The following is a 16,744-nucleotide window of genomic DNA, read 5'->3' as shown; positions in this document are numbered from 1 at the left end:
GGAAGGGGATCTTCAAAATCGAACGACTCGAGGGCGAAACGGGTGAAATTAAGTTGTACGAGTTTTCGCTCAATTCTTACAGAATGGGTGACATAAAGTGGGATGGAATGAATGACACAGTGATTTTCTAGTATAAGGATTCTTAAAATCTATCGTTATATTGGACAAAACTTTGAGAACAACATAATGCATATGGTTAACCAAACTAGATTTTGAGTCAAAAAACACCTCTATATCCAAGATATCCAAGATTTATAGTGATAACTTAAACTTAGAACATATAAATCCTTTTGTAATAAAAAACCGTCAGACAAGCACTTAATTCCATTACCAGGTTGCGCAAAATCAATTTTGTTTTTGAATAACGTTTACTAAATAAAAAATATCATTTTGATTGGTGGAAATCCGAAAGTCAATTCAATTATTTCTGTAAGTGAAAATAATAATTTTCATTTTAATATATTATGGGCGGTTATTTCTAACATCATTTTTGTTACCAGATTTAAAAATCGGTGTAATTGAACCCAACTTCAGGGAATATATACCGATATTGACATCTAATTCTGTGACATACATCTTCCCATAGTCTACAGATTCTGAACCAGCAGCACAGTGAGATTCATCACTAGGATCATTAACAAAGTTAGGTTTGAAAAAAGCTAGCAAAAAAATGTATGGGACGAATTTGTCAGACAAACTAGCAGGGCATTTATCGAAGAAAGTCATACAAGTCGAAATATTTGAGCACTCTTACCAGGACCGAGTGCACTTTCGTAAAGCTTCAGTTCGTGTTCTATCGTCTGCAGTATTCCTCGTCGTTTAAGTGCAACGGTTCATAAATCGTTCAGAGGATCCTTAAAACGTTTTAATTGCCTTTTCGTAGGATGTCATCATCGTCCAGGTTTTTTTTGAGTCAAACGGTCTAAACGACCTCACAATCACAAAATAACGTTGTAGAGGGTGTTCTGTGGCAGAATTAGGTTTTGAATTTAAAATTTCTTACCAACCGCTGAGCGCATGAGCGGAGAAGGGACACATTAGCTTTCTTATTCGTGTGGGTTATTTAGCCACGATATCGCAGTGGACAGGTAAGCAACGTGCGTTTGCAATGGAAGCCTATTTCGATGCCAATGATGAGTGTGCAACTGCTCGTTGAAGATTTTGTTCACATTACAATGTATGATGTTTACGTGATGTCTCAAGTAAAGAATTAATTCGTTCATGGGCGCGAAGATTCCGAGCAACTAGGTCGATGGTAAACAGTCTATGGACCAGCCGAAATGAAAATATTGATAGGGATGAACAAGTTTGGACAATCATCCGCCGAAGTACGTGCCCAAGAGAGCGGCTACACTGAAACTCGCAACAACTATTGTGTATGAAATATTGAAGAAGGATGTTAGATTTCACCACTTCAAAATTCAAAGCAGACTTTTAAGCTCAACGATTACAATTAGTGTATAATTTTTTGCGGGACAACGTTAAACGGTTTCGTATGGAAAACACTACCTTTTCCAGTGATTAATTCTATCTTACAAATAATGAGATGAGATTCTACGACAATAATTCGTGATTTCGTGGCCACCCAGGTCGCACAATCTTACCCCTTGGACTTTTTTGTATGGGGGTATCTCAAAAGTAATAACCCCGCGACCATCTCAGCTTTAGATGAATACAAGGTGTGTTCAAATAATAAGGTGAAGGTTTCAAATTTCGCGGGCTACGTACATTCGACTTTCGATTATAATTTTTTTTGTGTTGGTACACTCGTCTCGATGATATGTTCACGGTTTTAGCATATACTTGTTTGAGAGAGGCATAAATAAGACAAGTGTTTTGCGTCAAAAACACTTGAAATGTTGACAGTGGCATACGGTTTACCGTATTTTTTAAACAAACCTCGTATCCTACAAAACTTGTGGCATATACTACTTGTTATTATTCCCTTTTGATAGCTGCTGTTCAGAGACTCCGGATTCGGCCTCAAACATTTTCTGGCCCGTCTTTCAAGATTGAAATTAGAATGTTCAGGTGTGTGCTACAATTTATCCAAATAATGCTAGTTTGAAATTTGAACCCCTCCGGGTATGGCTTTTATAATGAAAGTTTCGAGGAAAAAATATTTTTTTTTACTCTTATTTTCTTTTGAAAATATATATTTATTTTTTCAGTCATTACGGTTAACATGTGACTTATTTTTGCCGGAAATAAATAAATAATATATTAATAAATCCTTCCAATTTAAGTATGTTTGTTACCATCCCGGATATATATTGGATAATTAGGAAAACTAATATATAAGTATTATTTTGAATACTGCACAAGGTTTGCAGTATGATATTTGATATACTGTGAACAAAATTTGCTTAGCAGTGATCACAGCACCAGAAAAACGTAACTGTTTATGTGCCCACTCTTAAATTGCTTTTATTTTTATAAAGGTGTTAGTAAATAATCAACAGTGAGTACAAATATTAGCAAAAACAAAACTAGACTTTGACTTCTGTGTCACTACAACCGATTTTAAAAATATAGACTATGTTAAATTTAAAAACTGGAGAGTCCTTGCAGTAGACTCGTGCTCAGACCACAGGCATATTGAGTTTCAGTGTGTCAAGAAGGCACAAATGCCATTGCCCTCTAGAACCCCCAGAAAAACAGACTGTCAGAAGTTTATGGGGGTCTTAATATGACGCCACCAAGACTTCCAAAAGAACAGGGCATTGGGGCGGATGCTGAGAAACTCAACACTTCCTTAACTGAATATTTTGAGTCGGCCTGTCCAATTTGACCTCTCCTTGACGCGACTCCCGCTCCTTGGTGGAATCGAGTGCTCCAGGTGTTGAGGTGTGAGTCGAGAAAACTTCTAAACCGGGTCCTCAAAACTTATTTTTCTGAGGACTGGGAGCGATACCGTAATGTTCAGGAAAACTACAACAAGCTTATTCGGGAATCGAACAGAGGGAATTCTGTAGCGGTATTGAATTTCTGAGTGACACGGCGAAATTGGTTAGGATCCTGAAAGGGATCCAACCGCAAAGCTGGCCACTTAGGAAATCTGATGGCACCTTCACGGAGAGGCAAAGTGAGACACTCAGCTTCCTGAAGGAATCTCACTTTTCAGGTAATCATATAAATGTCGGCCGGCAACAGCCTTATTGGAAGTCTGAAAGAGTCTGTTGTCAGAGCTGCTACACCTTCTCGACATGACTGGTACGTTGCCAGATCTGTGGTGAATGAGGGCGCCATTCGATTCGCCATCAAATCTTTTGTAAATCTGAAGGAAGGCATAGGGTCCGTGACTGCAGTCTTGAAGAAAATCTTCACTGTATGCCTGGCTCTGGCCTATACACCACGCTGTTGGAGAATGCTGAGGGTCGCCTTCATCCCTAATTGGAACAGATGACTACACCTGCTCCAAAAGCTTTACATCCATCAATATGACTTCTTTCATGCTGAAAAGTCTCGAACAACTAGTGGAATTGCGCATGCGTCAGAAGTCGTTGAAGGTTCACCCTCATTCTCCATTTCAGCATGTCTATCAAAGTGGAAAATCCTGCGAGTCGTATACTGCAAAACCTTGTTGCTACGATAGAGCTGGCCATCGACAGGATGGACTACCCTATTGGCATCTTTTTAGACATAGAGGGGGTGTTTGATAATGCCACTTTTGATAATATGAGCAGATCTGCTAATAAACATGGCGTAGATCGGGAGCTAGTGAGTTGCCAGACCAAAGATTCGACAGGGTGTGAGAAGAGGAAGATCTGCTGGTGCCAGCTGGGGTTAATAGAGGCTGGTGCCCCAGATGGTGTGCTGTCTCCATAGCTCTGGTGCATGGTGATCGATCCTCTACTCAGCACCTTAAATGATGCGGGAGTCTACGCATAAGCATATGCCTGTTTGGTAACAGGCCCTTCGCTTATGAACATCTGTAGAAAAGTGCAGAAAACTTTGGATATGATTGACACTTGGTGCTGTGCGAATGGCCTATCGGCAAACGCAACCAAGACTAGTATTGTCCTCTTTACCAGAAGGAGGAAGCTTGATGGACACAATCCAACTATCCTAAGAAAACAAATATCTTGGAGTAATCTTTGATAGTAAACTCCTTTGGAAGTCACACGTTGAAACAAACACATCCAATGAACTGACAACCTTCTGGCAAAGCTGTCTTTGGGGAAACGTAGGGTCTTTCTCCTAGCAAAATCCTATGAATCTACACGACTATGATAAGCCCTATTATCACCTATGCATCAGTGGTCTAGATGACTAGACTCTCTCTCGTGGGAGTCAGGAGGATCTTATCGAGACTACAACGCACTGTGGCCATCTGTTGCATCGGAGATTTTCCGACTATTTCAGGCTCGGCATTAGATGCTCTGGTTGGACTACCGCCACTTGATGTTTTCATCCAAGCAGAGGCCTTCAAGGCCATCTGCAGGCTGAAGCACAATGGGAATTGGTGCGGCCCATGTCCGGCATTGGACAACAGAGAAAGCATGGACTTCGATTCAACTACCCTCTCCATGTCATCAGGAGTTATACTTTAAAAGTGTGGTCCTACCAAAGGCTCCATTGCAGCTAAACTCTGAAAATGAATCCGGCAAACCCTGTTTTCGCATTTTTACGGAAGGCTCACACTTTGCCCTTGGAATGCACGCATGTGTGTTTCAAGTGGAAGTTTAGGCTATTCAAGAACCGATGAATTTTGTTGTGGAAAACAGATGGAGAGGCAGATCTGTATGTGTCTACAGCGACAGCAAAGCTGTGCTCTTGGGCTTAGACAGCCCTCCAACCATGCAACTACCCTGAGCCCTGTAAAGTCAGACTGAACTATGTCGGTAGATATAATATCTTGATATTAACAAGGGTCCCGGGACACGTGGGGTCTTTTATTTTTTCCTTTGTCTCAACGCGCATACTGCGTTTCAAGTAGTTTATTATTTCAATTAGTTTACATTTGTGTTTTAGTGTAAGTGTTTTCATATGTACATATGTATGTTATGTGCAGTATGACATTCAGACAGTTTACAAATATTTTTCAATTACATATAAGTTTAACAAAGCCAACTAAAATAAAATGCCTGCGATTGGATACAAGCAGTTAGATACTATATACAATATTACTATTATGATTAAGACATGAGGCTGGAATGTTTGAATTATAAAGTTTTTGAAATGATCAATAATTTTTTGACAAAATCATTAAATTATGTTATCAAACTAGAATACTTTGAAATTTGTTTAATATTAAATGCTGAGATATTATATTTTGCACAGAATGTTTCGTGCTTAAAGAAAATGCAGTGTATACTAAATCGACCCCTTGATTTGCAGCTTCTTTTGCCTGCTCATCTGCGTCCTCGTTTCCTTCAATACGAATATGTGATTTAACCCAGTAAAAGTCAATTCTGTGTCCTTGGCGAAGAAGGTGCAGGTGGTGATGAATTGATGCAATTAAGGGATTAGGATTACTCCGATTTTGGATAGCTTCCAAACAAGAGCGACTGTAGCTATATATGACTAGTGTTTCTGTTTTCAATTCTTTCTGAGCCCTCTTCAGTGCAGCGTCAATTGCTAAAGTTTCAGCTTGGAAGACAGTGCATATGTCATGTAATTCAAATTTACGTTACTTCCAGTCGTCACCTTGTTTATGAACGACAGAAGCTGATCCAAAAGTGCATGTCTCAAACTTGCTTCAATCGGTATAGATGTGGGTCGCATTTGCATCGATAATATTGTCAGCTTCCTGTTGTGAGGCTTTACTTTCAAACCGTTTAGACTGGCGCTCGGAAGGATGTAGTTAATTTTTCGGTGCAGTACATTGTTTAAGCATAACGTTAATCTCTCATCATATACTCCAGATGATTGGACACTTTCTATTTGCATAATTTCTTTTATCTTCAGATGCAGCGGCGTGAATTCTGCAAGCGCCAGAGTCGATTAGCCGAAACTGTGTGAAAGCCTCCCATTGCTCGTATAGCGAAATTTCTTTGGAACGAGCGGAGAAGACGGCGAATATATGTAAAGTACACTGCTTTGCGCCATATACTTGCAACGTAAGTTACAGTTGGTTCCACAACCTGTTTAAAGATTGTGATAACGTTTTCGGCGTGTACACCCCATGTGGGCCTCACATATCGGCATAAGTTTTTATATACTCGTTGAACTTATTCGACAACGTACTTAGCATGGTTGGTGAGTCTCAGTCGATCGTCTATTACTACACCCAGGTACTTAATTTGTTTGACGAAAATTAGCCGATTGCCAACTTCACGGATACGGGACACGTGGGTATCGCAGGTAACGAGGTCTCTGACTCTTTAGCTAGAATGGGCTCTGAGGCCAACTTTTTTGGCCCGCCATCAATGCCAAGCCTAGCAAACGGGTTACTTTAACCCAGAAGCGAGCTAGGCAGGCTGAGAGTGGCTGCAGATGGACAAATCTGGTGTTCTTGTTATGTCCGATCGACTGTCGCAGATCCTCTAGTCATTAAGCAGAAAGGACTGTAGGCAGCTGGTCGGACTGATGACGGGCCATTTTCTATAGGCGAAGCACATGCGAAAAGATAGGAGTCTCAGACAGTGCGCTCTGCCCAGTATGCGGAGAGGAGGATGAGACGGCGGACTACTTGCTGTGCGTATGCCCAGCCTTCGCTCGAATTAGGCTTGAGGTCTTTGGCTCTAATGTGTTAAGAAGCGACCACCTTGACTCCTTGGCACATCAAGATTTACTAAAAATTTTTTCGAAGGTCGAGTAGATTTAAAGAAAAAGGGAATCCGAGTGCAGTACAACGGACTTAATGTTCTCTGAGTGTTGTACTTGCTGTTGCTTCCGACAAAAAAAAAGCTTAACAATGACGTAAATAAAATTGACTGACACACTGTAAAGAACATTAAATCTTTAAATCTACTGACGACCAAATACAATATTAGCAAAATAATTAACATTCCACCGCCAATCAAAACAAGGATTAAGCAAGAATATGACAACATTTGGTTCAATTCAGACATTAAAAAGCTTTAGAGGAAAGATACAAACCATACGACTTTCACAATCAGTTTTTAGTTATGAGGAAAGAAGTTTTTAGAATGGTTAGAAATAGGTAGGTAGGTAGGCAGGTTAAATGGCAAGAGTACCACAGGTACACTTCAAGTAGGACTTACGTGCCGTTTTGATACTATAATTATATGATATAAACAAATGTGATGATATAATGATATAATAAATTTAGGGCAGAGAAAACCATTTACAGCCATCCAGTGCTGTTGATGTAGTGGAGGAGAGAAAAGGGATCTAGGCTGGAGAATTTCCTCAAGCCATCGCCAAAGGACACGCTAAGGAATTTCAAGCGCCTAGCCGCCAGAGCTCAACAGTCTCTTTCTCTGCAGGATCCCCACATCTTCTGCAATAGGGGTTGTACGGAAGTCCAAGCTTCTCCGCATGAGTTCTGATCACGCAGTGACCAGTGAATACCGCAATGAGCTTGGAAATTGAATGGCGGGGAGTTCCCATCACCTTAAACGTCCCGTTGCCGACCAGTTTTCCCAATCCATTTTTCCCAATGCTTACTTTTCCCAACGGCAAATGTTCCCAAATTTTTTCATCCAAACTGTTTTTCCCAAGACTTTTTTCCCAAAAGTCATTTTTCCCAAAACTTTTGTTCCCAATAAAATAAATTCTTTAGAGGAGTTCTACGCAAAAATACGGTGGATTGCGTAGCCGGAGTCGGACTGATGAGGGTTATTTTTTTGAAGCGCGGCCGAAGGCCGCCAAGGCGAAAAGGAGTTCTACGCAAAAATACGGTGGATTGCGTAGCCGGAGCTGGACTGATGAGGGTTATTTTTTTGAAGCGCGGCCGAAGGCCGCCCAAACGAAAAGGAGTTCTACGCAAAAATACGGTGGATTGCGTAGCCGGAGTTGGACTGATGAGGGTTATTTTTTTGAAGCGCGGCCGAAGGCCGCCCACGCGAAAAGGAGTTCTACGCAAAAATACGGTGGATTGCGTAGCCGGAGTCGGACTGATGAGGGTTATTTTTTTGAAGCGCGGCCGAAGGCCGCCCACCCGAAAAGGAGTTCTACGAAAAAAAACAAGTTTGGGAAAAATAGGATTTTAATTGAATTGGGAAAAATGGTTTTGGGAAAATTGGTTTGGGAGTTATTTTATTGGGAACAAAAGTTTTGGCAAAAATGACTTTTGGGAAAAGTGTACGGTAACCTAAGCGTCCTGTTTCTATCGTATTGGGACCATAGTGTTTTTGAGATAGCACGTCTTGCGCTTTTTTGAGAAAGAAATTGTTCAGTTTTAGTGGGATCACTCAACAATGTTGTGAGAAATACACAGGTGCCCCTCGAATTGCACGATTAATTAGATCCGTGTAACTTCAAACCTTGTGAGCCCGAATTAGTGTCTTATATGTCTCCACTTTTCAAGAGCAGGAAGCAAAAGGATTCTGCAGATAGCTTAATTATATTAATAAATATTATATGTATATGATGAATATCTATTATTTTGTTCTTTGTTTCTAACTTAAATACCGCGTAACTTGAAGGGATGTCGCATTTTTTCGTGTAACTTTGAAATCGTGTAACTTAAGTGCCGTGCTTTCCTACCTGTACTTAAGAACGAAATTTTGCGAATTAAAAAATGAAGTATTTGGAGTATTCCTACAGCAATTTGATCAGTGTTCAGGATTGGGCATCTTCGAGTGCCGATCTAAATCCAAAAGAACATTTGTGGAAATAATATAGTATAATGCACTCAGTACGCAGAATGTTACAAATTTCGATCAGTTATTTTAAAAGGCCAAGGCAGGTCCAAGGGAATCCATATAATCTAAATTATAAAATTAAAAATATTTCCAGCCCTCTCTATTACGAGCCATGTATCGTAAATCGCGAAACGATTTGGATGTTTCATTGTCAACTATACTCCTCCACGTAATTTTTGCACACCCTTCTGCATTTTTTATGATTTGACTATTATTTTCTTTCGTTCTTAAGTATTTTTCTTGAAGGATTCTCGAATTGCATTAACTTTTGAAAATGAAATAAACAAATTTATGTTTTTCTTAGATAAAAATACTGATACAGATTGAAAACAATTTATATTTATTGAATAAAACCTAATATGCAAAATATTTAAATGATTTTAAAGAAAAAAGTCTGAAATGAAGAGAACTGCGTATCGTTCTTAAATATTTTTCAATGAATGTGTCAGTTAGGCTAAAAATTGTGGTTTCTCTACTAATTTTCAGTATATGAAGCTCTGTTATATAATATTAATGGATTTTGGGTAGGGTCGGAGGCAACGTTAATTTCCAGGAGTCTCCATTTGCAATAAGAAAAAAATAAGCCTACCAATAAATTTGAGGAATTTCCGCGCGCGCTACATTGACATGATCTCCTGAGCAAATTTTTGTAAAATTGTTATTTTTTTCTTTCTTCAACCATTCTCATTCTATAATAATAGATAAACATTAAGAAAGAAAATAGCCAAATTCTTAATATACATATATGTATGGTATGTATACATATACATACATACATGCGTACTTATATATCTGTGCTGTGAAATCTAAAAACATTAGTAAGATTGCGCCTTCACATTAATTTAATTAGAATATAAAATAAAAACAGTTGTCGAATTGATTTTGTATCACAGTTTGACTTGCCATACGTACATATGTATGGTATGTACAATGTGTTAGTATGTAAGACCTAACGATTGTTAAGTTTCGGATAAAGAAAGTTGATTAAAAATATTCTTTTGGAATTGCTTAAATACTGAAAAACTTATATTTATTTATTAAGAAAATATTTGATCGTTTGGGTGTTTAACTTCTCTCTTTATTCGCGATTAATATATTTGTTGATTTATTGTCTTCTGTTATGTTTGGTTTTTTTTAAAGCTGTTGTGATGTATCTACTTACTAAATATTTATTTATTATTTATTATTATTGAAAAAGGATAATACAATTATGTCTTAACAATCTAGAAAAAGTGTTAGCAACAGCTTACTAAATATATAAAGGCGTAATATTACCTAGTCATTTACTTAATAGTGTTTTGCTTTCAAATCTACACATTAGGGGATTTATCTAAACGCTTAAATGCCTTGTAAACCTCGGAAACTTTCGAACTCTTTAAACAGCTCTCACAATTTGTATGAGAAGTAGTTCACACAAATTGTTTAAGGGACGATTTCTGTGTGTAAATTTAAGCGAAAGAGGAAAGCAACTACAACTAATGATACAAATATTCATTTCTCGAGGCATGTTTATGTAAATGTGTGTGCAAACGTTTAAATACCAGCATTTCGTAAATTTAGATTTTTAGATGATGAAATGTTTATACGTATGTACAGGGTTGGCCATATTAAACTGACCCATGTGATTATTAAAAAAATATGGAAAAAGAAACATTTTTTTGTGTTTCATTGTGAAAAACATTTAATTTAGTTCAAGGAGATTCGTTTACATCACTTTTTGAATATGATATCGCGCAAGTGGTCGCCCTTAGCTCGTATAGCGTAATGTGCCCGTTTTTCGGCGTTTTCCATAGTTTTGGCCAGCGTCTCGGCCGATATGGCGGCTATTTCCCGTCGGATATTGGCCTTAAGTGCGCCTAGTGTCTTTGGCTTGTTGACGTAAACCTTAGATTTCAAATTACAGTAAAAAGTTATAGGGTTACTCAATGGGTCAGTTTAATATGGCCAACCCTGTATATGATTATGTATATATAATTCGCGCATGTACCCTCTGTTAGGTGCTTGTCTTCTTGTTGTTCTATGAATGAACACGATGGTGCAAATGCGGTGTTTTCATGGCAGAAAAGCGCTAGAAGGGTTGCAGTTGCCTGCCCTGGGGCGGCCGCTTTAGATTTTTTTTATCATTTAATATTTCATATCCACATTGAGCATCGAAACCTGGACCGCTGAATGGTAGTTAAGTGCACGCCCACTTGACAGAGGCAGCCGCGCGTTCTATTTATAAACAGAATATTAAACTATTTAATGATGAATAATAAAAACCATGGGTAAAATAAGTAAACCTACTACTTTTATTGGAATATCCAAATCAACTGATCAACGACGAGATTATTTTGAAAGAATTTAAGAATATGCTATACCTTATATAGGCTACTCTAACTCCTAGTTGGACATAGGGCGAGAATACATATGCTCTGCAGGCTTAGAATTATTTATATTTTAATTATTGTTATTATTATTTTTTCAAAGTGTTTCACCTCGCTATTCAGCTAGTTTTTCTTTAAACAGTTGTATACGAGGATTGAATCTTACTGAAAGAATTGTATTTTAATGATTTCTCTTTTCAGGCGCTTTTCTTATACCATTCATGGTGATGCTGATATTAGAAGGAGTTCCACTCTTTTTAATTGAATTAGGCATTGGGCAGCGTATGCGACTGGGCGCACTCGGTGTATGGAACACAATACATCCTTGGCTGGGTGGCATTGGCATATCTTCCTGCATTGTTACACTGTTTGTCGCCCTATATTACAACGTAATCATAACGTGGGTTTTCTTCTACCTATTTAACAGTTTTCGTGTGAGTTAATGTACCCAATTGTGAATATTGAAAAGAAAAGAAGACGCAAGTTACCAATTTTTATTTATTTATTTGCAGTATCCTTTGCCGTGGGCTTCTTGTCCAAAAAATGGCACCGTTGAAGTGGAAGAGTGCGCTCGTTCTTCAGAAACCGCTTACTTTTGGTATCGAACCACATTGGATGCTGCGCCTTCAATGGATGAACCAGGTGGTTTTAAATGGTGGATCGTACTCTGTTTGTTCCTCTCTTGGACTATCGTATTTTTTATTGTGATGAAAGGCATTCAAAGTTCTGGCAAGGTGGTATATTTCACATCACTTTTCCCATACATTGTGTTGACGATCTTCTTTATACGTGGAATTACGCTGAGAGGTGCTAGTGCTGGGCTCATACATATGTATACACCTAAAGTTGAGAAACTAGCCGATCCCACAGTATGGCTAGATGCTGCCACACAAGTTTTCTACTCATTCGGTTTGGCTTTTGGATCGCTAATAGCATTTGGAAGTTATAATCCGCCCAAGAATAACTGTGTTCGTGATGTCCTGTTGGTGTCGGTTTGTAATGCCATTACCGCTATATACGCCAGTGTAGTGATTTTCGCTATACTGGGTTTCAAGGCCACGGTCAATGTAGATCGCTGCATTGAGCTGTAAGTACTATACACTGGAAATTATTGGTGACAACTGGTTTCTTTGGAAACTTTAATTCATTTAAAGTTCATTTTAATTGATTGCCGAGCGCATAGTCATTTTAAGGAAAGTATGTATGTATGTAGTTGAAAGAGGCTGAGAGGGTGTGTATAAGTAAATCATTTTGATAGAGCCCTGATTGTTCAATTAAATAGCATCGTAGTGCATAATTGAAGCAATTGGAATGCGCCAATTGCACGAATATATTCCTAACCATCTAACAAAACACTAGAAATGTTGATGCATTACATTTACATATGAACATAAAGGTAACCCTTAAATGAGTAGGTTTTGCAAGTTTATTTTATTTATTTTGATAAATTAGGGTGTATTTGTATGACTCAGTCTTCAGTCTCAGTACATCATCAAGCATTAAACTAAAAAATTAAAAATCAAATTGTGGAATCTAACGTAAAACAAATAATTGAGATAATTTAAATTTACATAGTTATTTTTAGAGTTAAAATTAAAACTTAAAATTAAATAATATATATTAAAATTCATTAAATTTGGTTTAGTACAATACAATAACAGAAGAAAAAAATAGAAAGCAAACGAAACAGAAATAGAAAAAAGAGAACAGTTAAATTCATATCATACTTCTGCTCATAAATGTAATTTGTCATATTCACGAGCGGACTGTATAATTAAAAAACTGCACTGGTTGACTGTTGGTGTATAACTGAACTGAACTTCGCCTTTTATTTCATCATCGTTTTTTACATATTCAAAAGATACAGTTATATTTCTTAGTGTCTATTTGATGCAGTGTTGCATTTTAGAAATCATTTTAGCGCTGAGCGCTCTTTGAGTATGTGCGTACTCTTGGTGTATGCTACTTTTGATAGAAACAAAGTAAAAGGTAAACAAAGCTCGCCAAGTTAGAGAACAGGTCAAAATATTAAAAAAGTGGAATTAGCTGCTCTACTGATATTACCTTAGGTGTGTTAAGCACGTAGCAGCAGTAGAGCAAAAACAGCAAGAGCAATGTACATATTTTGTTTTTGCATGTGATATCTAGAATTTCAAAATCTATAAACAAAAATTGACAGTGCAGATTAACTTAATAAAAATTTGACAACTTAGAGACCAAATAAATAGAAAAAAATGCAACCCAACTGCCGCTGTGAAAGTAATTTTGGTTGTTACGTCATAGCAGACTTAAGGCACCTTTCTGGTCTAGAATTTTGAAAAAAAAACGATTTTTTCATTTTATGATAGTTTATGCTTTCAAAAATATACTTGCAAATTTTTATTTTGAAATTCGTTGTTGTTTAGACGTTGGAGTCCTTTAAAACGAGACCGGTTTGGGTACGACATTAAGGTATAAGCGCGTTAACCGTGTTTTTCTCGAAGCTATTTTTTCCGAGTTGGCGTTGGTAATTTCTCAAAAAGTACTGAACTGATTGATTTGAATTTTTAATATGTTATTGAGTAGACTTGTGGCTCTCCCGGATAGCAGAATTATACTTTTATAATCATTTTTTTTAGTTTTTTTAAGAGCGAGAACAAAAAACCTTTTTTTGTTTTTCCAATAAACAGAAAAAAACCTTTTTTTGTTTTTCCAATAAACAGAAAAAATATCTAGAAAAAAATTTGTTTTTGTTAATTTGCTACCCACCATAGCGACATATGTATCTTCTGATGAACAATCGACCGAATTTTTTTTTTCAGACGTACCTGAGCAGCCCAATCAGTTACGCAATCAGGAAGCAATTTTTTTATTATAGTCATTAAAAAATATTTGTTTTTTGTAAATAAAGAATCGATCTAATGAATAAAAACGATTTTCAATTGATACCTATTGTTTTTCTTCAATTTTCAACGCCTTCAATTTTCACGTCTCTACACCAGAAAGATGCCTTAACAGCATAACTGTGCCCACTCATTTCACATGTATTTTTATGCTCTTCCAATCAGTCGCTGTTCAGACCATATATAACTAGATACGAAACTCATTAATTGGTATTTTTTAAACAAAAATTGTGCAATAAAAATAAGGATAATCAGTATAAAGTACATAAATAAGCAAAAATTCAAGTAATAAGTACGACAGATTTGGTACTGCCTTATTGGATAGAAATAAAATAAATTGTTACCCATTCGACTATTAAGGGCAATTACTTACATTTTTTTGTAATCAATACAAATTACATTAGGAGATATTTACAAAAACAAGAAAAAAAGTGCATTTAAAAATAATTAAGCAATATTCATAATTAATTTTATGAATATGTAAAAAAAAATTAAATTTAAATTAAATTACGTATCAACTGACCAGTATGTGGTACTGAAAAACAAACAATAATAATAATAAAAGACGTATACACCAATAATAATAAGAGAAAGTATTTAAACTTTACGTCAAATTAAAAAAAAAACATTTCGCAGAAACTTAGTTCCAGCACCATTAAAAGTAATGTGAATTATATCTGTTGTTATTCACACGTACTGTATCGGGGAATGCATTCTGCACTTGAAAATAGCTTTTTTACCTTTATTAGAGGGTCTACTTCAAGGCTGTGACATAATAATTTCTTTAAGATATTTGTAGTGTCAAAAATTAGTTCGCCATTAAACACCTGATATATACCCATAAATAAAAAAAGGGAAATAATTCTAGATTAGAACAAATCTACGTCTTCATCAGACTACATTTTTCGGCAAAGTGCACAGCTTGACTTAAGTATATTTCACAACAAATGTATTTTTTCACAACTATTCAATCGGAATAAAAGTGCAAGCAAATAATACCTATTTTGAAGATAATAACACAATTAGCCCCTATATACATATATGTGTACATGACATATCCAACGAATAGAGGCAATGTTTGAAAATAAAGTGACGCCTGGATGTCAGTAGTAAATTCTGGGCAGAACCTGTTTATTATGTATTTAATCTTTGACATTTGTCAAGTAGATAGATGTACAATTTTACACGATAGAACAACGCGTTAAAATTATTGAAACATATTATGAAAATTGTCGATCTTTAAGAAAAACACGTCACAAAATTCGTGATTTTTTTGGGGGAAATATTCATCTGAATGAGTCGGAAAATAATACAAAAGTTACTGCTACAGCTCTTAGATGCAAAAGCTATTATGTTGTCTACATAAGATTTATATAATATATCGAATTAACACTTACCGGCGGAATATACGATGCACAAATAAAACTATCTAAAGCGTTACGTTGAAGAACACAGAGAATCATTTTTCGTCTTTGAACTGCTACTAGAATTTCGCATCAAGTTCAGATATCATGAGCATTTACACTTAGGGTAAAACGATGATGTATGTATCTCTGTTGCGGTTTTAGCTTTTGCGACAGTCTTCCACTCAGGTGTATTACTAGGAATTGGCGAAGATGATGTTACTGAATCAGACCAAGGGACATGGTGAAAAGATTTTTACAGGTGTGGCCAATATCAGACCGTTAACCAACTCTCAGCGAATTTGACAAAATCAGGTGAAGGGTTGACGTTGAGTTGAATTGGTTTGTTTACGAAAAAACTGAGACCGTGTCTGTGTATTATACGAAAAAAATTAACACACCCCTTAATAATATTGCTCCATTGCCGCCTGAACAACGACTGATTGGACGAGTTTGCGAATACGTGTGAAATGAGCGGACAGAATTCTGCTGTCGAGTCCCATGTGACGCTATTATGAAAACATAATATTTTTAAAGATGTGAGCAAGATCAGACCGTTGATCGGCTCTCAGCGAAAGTATATACATATGTATATATTAAGCGAAAAACTATACTATGATTAAGAACCAGTGCAAAATAAAAAAAAAAACAGTAATATAGACTAGATTCAGAGCGACAAAAATATTGAAGCTTATAGTATTTAATATAATAATATAATCAAATTTTTTAGTTATAACTACATACATATTTACAATAAGTAAGAAATAAGGAATGATGAGAAATATATAAAATGATTCATGGAATTAAAATTTTTATTTACATTTGGACATTAATTTAGGGAAATTTTACTAAAATTTTTGTTTGGGACTTTACTTAATTTTCTTATTGCTAATTAGATAAGATAAAGATAAATAACCAAAGCAAATAATATTAAAATTAATATTATTTTTTGTATTCAACAGCAATAAAGACATACTGGTCAAACATGATCTCATTCCATTTAAAAATGTAACCAATGAAGAATACGAAGCTGTTATGGCTAAAATCAACGCGACCGAGTCCATCAGCTTAGAACTTGAAGAATGCAGCCTCTCAAAACAACTTGACAATGTAAGTGTACATGTACTATATACATATGTACATAAGTAGGTATATATAATGTATATGTATATATGTATCTGTAGATATCGCTCTTTTGTTGGAAGAACATCATATTTCGAAAAACTATTTCTCCTTAAGTATCTTGAGATATACATACACACACAATTTTTTTTGAATTATGACACTCTTCCAGCAAGCGAGGAATATTTTTTATATGT

At 36.3% G+C, this 16,744-nt stretch overlaps 1 protein-coding gene across 3 annotated transcripts in view; it reads left to right on the top strand.

Moving 5' to 3' along the window:
• Positions 1-16,744, top strand: part of LOC129246432 (sodium-dependent neutral amino acid transporter B(0)AT3) — a 46,594-nt gene that overhangs the window by 17,812 nt on the left and 12,038 nt on the right. For all 3 annotated transcript variants that reach the window (XM_054885262.1, XM_054885264.1, XM_054885265.1), the window contains exons 3-5: positions 11,342-11,574; positions 11,653-12,227; positions 16,388-16,535. In XM_054885262.1, the coding sequence (XP_054741237.1) occupies positions 11,342-11,574; positions 11,653-12,227; positions 16,388-16,535 (956 nt within the window). The remainder of the gene's footprint in view (positions 1-11,341; positions 11,575-11,652; positions 12,228-16,387; positions 16,536-16,744) is intronic.

Source organism: Anastrepha obliqua, chromosome 4, assembly GCF_027943255.1.
Source record: "Anastrepha obliqua isolate idAnaObli1 chromosome 4, idAnaObli1_1.0, whole genome shotgun sequence".
In the NCBI taxonomy this organism is placed as follows: Eukaryota; Metazoa; Arthropoda; class Insecta; order Diptera; family Tephritidae; genus Anastrepha; species Anastrepha obliqua.
The sequence above is the reverse complement of the archived record's forward strand: the minus strand, read 5'-3'. Positions and strand labels throughout refer to the sequence as shown.